Consider the following 9,538-nt stretch of genomic DNA (forward strand, 5'->3'; position numbering starts at 1 on the left):
TTCTTTTCCATTTACCTAAATTGGCCAGGCTCGTGAAGCCGACCATTCCGAAGGATAACCTAGGAGAACTTGACCCTAGTGATCTACCAGGCTCCCTAATGTGATTTTAACTATTGCGAATACTTGACAATTAGTGAAGAGTTAACTTCAAGGTAAATTGACGAAAAGTGAGATTTATTAGATCAAATGTTAGGGAAGAATTTATATTCACACATATAGAACTTACGCATATCTATGGATTTGACATAAAACAATCGTGGACATGGGGAGTGATCCCTAGTTGACATGACTTTCATGCTTATCACTGATACAACTACATACCCAATTCTTAAAAGATGGATTCTTAAATTCAATTTAGATGATTTATATACTTGCATGTTCAACCACATAGATTACGCTAACTTTTATCTACTTTTTCCTTCTGGTATAAATCCTTGAGCAAAACGTTATGATAGGATATGGCAATGTGAATATATAATAGAACATTGCATATAACACTTCTGCACAAGTAAAATTGAGAAATAAGATAAATAAGAACGAGAATAAAAATAAAATTCAATTTAGATGATTTATATATGTGGATGTTCAACCACATAGATTACATTAACTTTCATGTACTTTTTCTTTCTGGTATAAATCCTTGAATAGAACTTTATGATAGGATACGGTAATGTGAATACATAATAGAGCATTGAATATAACAGTTTTGTACAAGTAAAATCTCTAAATCTTAAAAATGAATAAACTAATTAGAGCAAAATTTAAGAATGAGATAAACAAGAATGAGAATAAGTTGGAAAGCCGGATAAACCGACTAAGAATAATTATGTGTAAACTAATTTTAAATATTTTTAGAAAACTAACCCTCCGGTTACAACACGTTTTGGAATTTCGATCTGAATGGGTCCACAAAATTCAATGGGAAGAGGGAACTGGATTACGAGTTAAGTGTACGGAAATACTTAGTGAAGGTATGGACAGAAAAAAATACGATTCACTTCGAATTGCAGCAGTCTATTCTACTTCTAGAACAATTCCAGACGGGCAGAGATAGAGAAGGGGAAATTAAATAAATTCGTCTATCCTTCTAAGAGGATCGATATTGTTATGTGGACACGTCGGGGAATCTGTTGATTTTGATTTAAGGCTCCTTCTCACTCTCTCTGTGTATATATATTGCATGGAGTGGAGTAGATGAGAGCAGAAAAAGGTTTCGAGGTTTAGAAAAGAAAAAGAGAAATGGAGCGTTCAAAGCTGTTGGGTTTTGTGGTCTTGATATGCTTTACTATTCCAACGATATCATGTTCTTCGGACAGACTGTTTAGGGGTTGGCCGAAGTCTAGCAGCGATGAAAATGTAAAAATAAGGGTGAATATGACGCGCAGATCAGAGAGAGAGTTGGGTTTTTCTGAGAGATTGGGTTTGGCTGTGGATCGAAGTAAGAAGCGAATGAAGAAGATAGAGGCATTGATAAGAGGGCAATTAGACGCTGAAACGCCCGTTGAAGTAGGGGATGGAGAATTTCTGATGAGCGTTGCACTGGGAACGCCCTCTGTGAGCTTCGAAGCGATTGTGGACACGGGGAGCGATCTGATTTGGACTCAGTGCAAGCCTTGCAAGGACTGCTTCTCTCAGCCTACGCCAATCTTCGACCCCTCCAAGTCCCCCACATTTTCCACAATTCCCTGCGGTGATTCTCTTTGTGACGCCTTGGGGAGTACGCAAACCGGATGCAATCCAGATTGTACCTTTATGTATCAGTATGGCGATGGTTCCTTCACCAGCGGCGACCTGGCTTACGAGACATTGTCAATTGGGAGCAGCAAGGTTAAAGGCATTGCATTTGGATGCGGGCATGACAACGAAGGACAAGGATTCTCTCAGGGTGGTGGCCTTGTGGGACTGGGAAGAGGTGGTCTCTCCCTTATCTCACAGCTGGGTTCCAAAGCAGAGAACATGTTCTCTTACTGTCTTTTGCCCATCACCGACTCTTCTTCACAAACCAGCCCCCTCTTTTTCGGCGAGGGTGCTTCCTTGAGCGGAGGAGCCAAGACTCTCCCACTCATCAAGAGCAGTATCATTCCCACTTTCTGGTACATTCCTATTACAGGAATCACCCTCAATGGTAAGGCACTAGATATTCCTCCTGGAACTTTCGATCTGCAATCGGACGGCAGCGGAGGTATGATCATCGACTCCGGAACCACTGTTACCATCCTGGACCAGGCTGCCTACTCTCCTCTTAAGGAAGCAATTCAGTCCGCCATTGATCTCACTCCTGTAGACGGCTCTTCTACAGGTTTGGATCTTTGTTACCACACATCATCCGCTCACCTCACCTTGCCAACCCTCGTCTTCAACTTCAAAGGCGGCGTGGATTACGAGCTTCCGGCAGACAACTTTTTCATTCAGGCATCTGAAAATCTCTTGTGCCTGGCAATGTTGGGTGAACCATCGGGGAATCCTTCCATCTTCGGAAACATACAGCAGCAAAACTTCCATATCCTTTACAACAATGCTCAGAACACGCTCTCTTTCAAGCCCACTAAGTGTGATTCTCTTTAAATCATCATCTCCCTCTTCTAATTCTTCTTCTTCTCTTTTTCTGTCTCTCTCATTTCCTCTTCCTCTGTCCTTCGAATGCAATATGTGATCTCGTCTCCTGCGTCTGCCTATTGCACTGTCCGATATGCGAATCATGTAAATTTTCATCTTCGTAGCTGCTTATTTTCAGTAAAATTGTTTGGCCCCTGTTGTTCTCGGGGACCTTCATTTATGGTTCCTTATGATATGCTACACTATGTGTGTTATTTTGGCATGGAAATGAAGGTGCGATAATTGATTATCAAAATATAAATTGCGAGTTAAAACAACGACAAGAGAATTTATATAATTATAAAGCATTTGTAATGGTCTTATCTTTTCTTCAAGTCTTAAGTGTAAAATAAATTATTGTATGCCTATGAATATTTTTAATGGTATTTAACTTTAAGATCCGTGTCTGTGATTTATACATTCAAATAATACTTATTTTCAATCATGTCCGCATTTCACATTACTAAGATCAAACACAATTTAATGTAGCCTATATATAAGGTAAGGTTGTTGCTAAGAAGGTCTCTCTAATTTTCTCACAATTACTATTGTATAATTTTCTACTAGAGAAGACGAGTTCTCGAGAATTAAGAATATCATTTTGGAGCCTTTGCAATTTATTTAAAAGTGCTAATATTTAAGGCTATGCCTATATCACGATTCACGATTACCTATCAGCGCTTTATAGTGCATTCGATGACATCTTACACAAATCTTATATAGAAAACTTATTGATGGTGAATCGGGGCCTCTCATTTGAAAGGTTGCTACTACACTACAACGCACCTTAGATAATAAAATTAAATTATGTAATGTATTTGTGCTTCAGAGTATGGATGTTAGACCACACATCAATTTTCAGCCATTGATAATGTGACATGATTACTTGTTTTCAACATTTTAATAGGATTGCATTAGGTTTTGGAACTTTTTTTCGTGACCTAAAAAATTAAAATATTAGTGGACTACAACATAATAACACAATTATTGAGAAAAGTTTTGATTGCCTACAAAAAATCATAGTATCTTCACTCTTTCACCTTGTAAATCCTAACATGTTAATTTCAATTTCACATGATCTATGTTGCAGTGTCTACTTACGTATTATTATAGTCCAATGAACACAAAGGATACTAAAATCAATTATTTGAGAGAGTTGACACTTATTAGATTTTTAGATAGCCAAAAAACTTCTCAGATGAATAAAATATTGGTTGAGATAATTCTTAAATAGATATTATTATATTTATTTAAATAAACAATAATTTCTTAAAAAATATCCTTAATATAGAGGGAGAGAGAACTAATTATATATTCCAAGGAAAAAGTATTCGTAGTATTACATAGTTTACAATTGATAAAGCATTAACAAGTAAGAAACACACAATGAATAATAAATAAAACATATAAATTTAAAATAATTATTAAATCAACCTCATACTTATTTCACCTTGACAATGCAAGGAGGGTAAGAGGAGGGATGGCGGCCCAATATGCTATTCATATAGTTTCTAAGGGCATTGGACAACATCTAAACTAACATCTTAGCTTATATTTTCTTAGTTTATCCAATTGGGCGATGAAGGTGAAGAGTGGAGTGCATTTACATTTGATTAAATTCTTGTTCTAATTTCATTCTTATTATTTATTTATTATCTTGTAAAACTATTGTGCTAACTAGATAATGTGCAACCTTTGTTAAGGATTTTTCCATCTCCCTCGACCCTATCAACCACCTAAGGTGAGATGCATTTAGAGCTACAAGCGATATAAAAAATTCTATGTTTCTCAATGCTCGACAATGTATGTCACACGAGGATAATATTAGGAAGTTTTAGATTGAACCAGTTTAAACAGAGCCTCCTCTTTTCTTTTTTTATTTTATTTTGGTAATTACTCCTTCAGCAAGGCATTTAACTAGCTACAATTGCTTTGTATCCATTAATTTACTATTTTGGGTCATGAAAATAATGTATTCTAGTATAATGCCATTTCATTTTTCTTTACTTATTATTATTATTATTATTTTTCTATCGAAGATTCTTGTTGCAACGGATATAGATGCTGGAAAATATTTATTTATTATTCAATGTATAGCTAGAAAGGAAGAAGGATCATTCAATTGGGAAAGGGATAATTTTACACTCTTAACTTAAATACAATAGAGCACTACAATTATTCGGTTGGTTTACTTTTTTATGGAAGCACTCCTTATAAATCATGTATCATAGTAGAGATGTCGACATTTGAATAATTGGCCGGCACAGGCCAAACCTAATCCCAACTAACTCTTCCATCATATTGCACACGTAGACTACTTTCATATACCGTCCTAAAGAATCCCATCTCAAAGCACATAGAGGTACCATGTTTCGAGAAGTCCAATGGGAAAGTTGATCTTAGCACTCACTTGACAACATTTACTACTTTATCTATTGGCTTGATTCTTGAGGATTCTCTTCCTGCAAAAATCTTTTTCATTTCATTGAAACAAATGACATTGGATTGATTTTTCCCTTTATCTATTAATTCAATAAACTCTTTCTCATATCTTGTTAATCAATTTTTATAACGTTTAAAAAAAAATATTGGACCTAAAGTAACATTAATTGATGGTGCAGCGAAGGGGAATCCCGGACCTGCTGGATATGGGGGAGTGGTGCGTGATAATAATGGCAGGATGGTCTCGATGGTGGCCCTCTCTTTGGGTACCTAGACAAACCACTTTAGTGAGGCCTTCACAACGTATACCAATATCAAATTGGCCAAAGAGAAAGGTTTGAGAAGGGTCTTCTTGGAGTGTGACTCCCTAAACATCATTAATTGTTTAACAACTTCCTCCTCCCCTAGTTGGTCGATTAAACATATTATTGAAGATAGCCTAATGCTTCTCAGGGGATTCTACGAATTTACCATTTCACATGTCTATCGTGAAGGTAATAAGGTTGCCGATATTTAGGCCAACATTGGGGCCGACTTGCCAAGTAGGAAAGTTTGGAACATTTATGATCGGATCCCAGAGGATCTTCTTAACCTACTCCGTAATGATCATGATGCGTGCGAAGCTCAAGGGGCTTTCGGAAATGATGGAGAATGACGTCTTCCAAAGTGTCCTGGGCAAGACTTCTTCTATGAGGGGAAAGTCAAACTTTCTGGTGGCGTTTTTGATTGTTTTTGTTTAGCTCAACTCTGTTTGTGTTGCAGGTTGTTGAGAATCGGTATTTTCCAAGATTGGGGGAGATAGGAACCGTTTGGAGCCCATAGTCTATGAAAAATGATGAAATAAGGAAGCAGTATGCAAAGAACTTTCGATAAGTGTTTTTACTAGTTATATCGAGACGCTTCATGGTGCGGATGCCCTTGTTACCGAGGCCTTTGTTCATGGGTGGAAGTATGGTGTGCTCTGTGTCTATGGTATGGAGCTGGAGGTTGATGAGGAGATGGTGGATAAGGTGTCCAACATGCTATTCATATAGTTTCTAAGGGCATTGGACAACATCTAAACTAGTAGCTTAGCTTATATTTTCTTAGTTTATTCAATTGGGCGACGAAGGTGATGAGTGGAGTGCATTTACACTTGATTAAATTCTTGTTCTAATTTCATTCTTATTATTTATTTATTATCTTTTAAAACTATTGTGCTTACTAGATAATGTGCAGCCTTTGTAAAGGATTTTTCCATCTCCATTGACCCGATTAACCACCTAAGGTGAGATGCATTTAGATCTACAATGATATAAAAAATTCTTTCTTAGTGCTTGGCAATGTATGCCACATGAGGATACTATTAGGAAGTTTTAAATTGAACCAGTTTAAACATAGTCTCCTCTTTTCTCTTTTTTCTTTTATTTTGGTAATTACTCCTTCAGCAAGGCATTTAACTAGCTCCAATCGCTTAGTATCCATTAATTTACTATTTTGGGTCATGAAAATAATGTATTCTAGTATAATGCCATTTCATTTTTCTTTACTTATTATTATTATTTTTCTATCGAAGATTCTTGTCGCAACGGATATAGATGCTGGAAAATATTTATTTATTATTCAATGTATAGCTAGAAAGGAAGAAGGATCATTCAATTGGGAAAGGGATAATTTTACACTCTTAACTTAAATACAATAGAGCACTACAATTATTCAGTTGGTTTATTTTTTTATGGAAATAATCCTTATAAATTATGTATCGTAGTAGAGATTTGGACATCTGAATAATTGGCCAGCACAAGCCAAACCTAATCCCAACTAACTCTTCCACCATATTGCACACGTGGACTACTTTCATATACCGTCCTAAAGAATCCCATCTCAAAGAAAACAGAGGTACCATGTTTTGAGAAGTCCAATGGGAAAGTTGATCTTAGCACTCACTTGACAACATTTACTACTTTATCTATTGTCTTGATTCTTGATGATGCTCTTCCTGCAAAAATATTTTCCATTTCATTGAAAGAAATGACATTGGATTGATTTCTCTCTCTATCTATTAATTCAATAAACTCTTTCTCATATCTTGTTAATCAATTTTTATAACATTTAAAAAAAATATTGGACCTAAAGTAACATTAATTGATGGTGTGGCGAATGGGAATCCCAGACCTGCTGGATGTGGGGAAGTGGTGCGTGATAACAATGGCAGGATGGTCTCGACAATGGCCCTCTCTTTGGGTACCCAGACAAATCACTTTAATGAGGCCTTCACAATTTATACCAATATCAAATTGGCCAAAGAGAAAGGTTTGAGAAGGGTCTGGTTGGAGTGTGACTCCCTAAACATCATTGTTTAACGACTTCCTCCTCTCCTATTTGGTTGATTAAACATATTATTCAAGATAGCCTAATTCCTCTCAGGGGCTTCTGTGAATTTAACATTTCACATGTCTACCATGAAGGTAATAAGGTTGCGGATATTTAGGCCAACATTGGGGCCGACTTGGCAAGTAGGAAACTTTGGAACATTTATGATAAGATCCCAGTGGATCTTCTTAACCTACTCCGTAATGATTATGATGCTTGCGAAGCTCAAGGGGCTTTTGGAAATGATGGAGAATGACATCTTCCAAAGTGTCGTGGGCAAGACTTCTTTTATGAGGGGAAAGACGAACTTTCTGGTGGCTTTTTTAATTGTTTTTATATGGTTTATGTCAACTCTGTTTGTGTTGCAGGTTGTTGAGAATTAGTATTTTTTAATATTAGGGGAGATAGGAACCGTTTGGATCCCATAGTCTGCGAAAAATGACGAAATAAGGAAGCAGTATGGAAAGAACTTTCGGTAGGAGTTTTGACTAGTTATATCGAGATGCTTCATGGTGTGGATGCCCTTGTTACTGAGGCCTTTCTTAATGGGTGGAAGGATGGTTTTATCTGTGTCTATGGTATGGAGCTGGAGGTTAATGAGGAGATGGTGGCTAAGGTGTCCAAAATTCTGAACAAGGGCACCAAATTCTACAAGCATAAGAAATGTGCGATGGTGGCGATGAAAACCTTTTTCCCGCCGAAGGAAAGGGAGAAGGTGAGAAAGAATAATAATGTTGGGTGGGAGAAAAAATCACTTTCAAAGCCATGGTACGAGGTCTCAGAGGTTATCGTGCGCCGCCTCACCGTTGATGGTAAATTCTGTAGCTTACTTAGCTATCACTTTGTCATTATTAATCATTTTCGGCATCACAAGTGCATTTCCTTGGCCTTTTATTTGGTCTCATCATTGAATAATAGCATTAGGGCTCACGAGAAATGTGCATCCTCCCTTGTTCTCCATGAGGGCTTATTCCCGTTGATTATGAAGTATGCCAAGACTATCAATGTCGAGAGGAATACGAGTGCTAAAACTGGTATAGAATACAAGAAGAATGTCCATATTCATTATGGGGAAATCTCTTCTGATGAAGAGGTGGACTTCGATGGGAACGAAGTCTTTCACATTTATAACAAACAAGGACCCTCATCGTCTAAAATCCCTAACCGTACTAGCAGAAAATAAATTATTTTATCTAACGAGGAGGATGACCCTGAACATGTCCCTAATTCGGTGGACGGTAGTTCTGATGTGAAGGTTAAAAGAGTGGCCAGCGTTTCTATGTCAAGAGCTATTGACAAAACCAAAGTATTTAACAATGTCAACGAGAATTATTCTAAGCGACCGAATGCCTCTCAGATTGATTTGGACGGGCCTGCGGAGGATTAGGGTGTCAATGTTTCTATACCTACTCTTGGTGGTGGGTTTACTCCTAAGGAGATGGTTTGTCGGTCCCTGAGAATACGATTACGAATATTAACTTGAGGAATTTAAAGGATAACCAAAATGCCCAATTCACCTAGATTTTTCAAGAGATTAATAATCTCAAAGAGAAGGCCAATCCACCTAATGGGGACCTCGACAGTACTAGGTCTCGAATACGCATACCCTGGCTAATGGTATTAAAGACCTTAAGGAGGAACATGAAGAGCACATTAAGGCTTTGGAAAATGACTTATAAACATCAGCATAGTTTGAGTGTGGTGGTGGAGGTGAGTATGTCTGCCATGAACAATACTAGCATTGGTCTACGTAGACTCAATGAATAGGCTGAAGTTCTTCATTATATTTCTCAGGGCAAGTGCCCCACTGGTAGCACTGAGATGGTGAAGAAAGATAAGGTTGTGAATGCTGGTACCTATAAGAAACTTAGGGCTCCCTCAGAGGATGTGGTTGCGGATCTGGATACGAAAGAGAAGCCCCTACTTGGTCCAGCGACGAGGCTCCATAGAAAAGATAAGGGTGTGACCCGTGTTGACAACATCATTAAGAAAGTTCAGAAAATCAATGAGGATGTCATTCAGAAGAATGACAAATTGGTCAAAGTGTTGTAGTTTTGTTATGTAGAAATTCTGTATTGTTCTTGTCTGTTGTTCTATGGGGCTGCATTTCCCTGGTTTTTATGGGTTGGTTCGCATCTGTTTTTTTGTT

The 9,538-nt window shown here is 37.4% G+C and overlaps 1 protein-coding gene across 1 annotated transcript; it reads left to right on the plus strand.

The window, feature by feature from the left end:
- The first annotated feature begins 1,239 nt into the window (after positions 1–1,239).
- LOC131865661 (aspartic proteinase nepenthesin-1-like) lies at positions 1,240–2,565 on the plus strand. Its single transcript, XM_059215335.1, has one exon. The coding sequence runs from the start codon at positions 1,240–1,242 to the stop codon at positions 2,563–2,565; it is 1,326 nt and encodes a 441-aa protein (XP_059071318.1).
- Positions 2,566–9,538: the final 6,973 nt, after the last annotated feature.

The sequence above is a fragment of the Cryptomeria japonica genome, unplaced genomic scaffold (assembly GCF_030272615.1).
Source record: "Cryptomeria japonica unplaced genomic scaffold, Sugi_1.0 HiC_scaffold_116, whole genome shotgun sequence".
Lineage (NCBI taxonomy): Eukaryota > Viridiplantae > Streptophyta > Pinopsida > Cupressales > Cupressaceae > Cryptomeria > Cryptomeria japonica.

Bases quoted from the DNA above. Each gene is read 5' to 3' on its own strand.
- LOC131865661 (XM_059215335.1), top strand. From the start codon at position 1,240: ATGGAGCGTTCAAAGCTGTTGGGTTTTGTGGTCTTGATATGCTTTACT.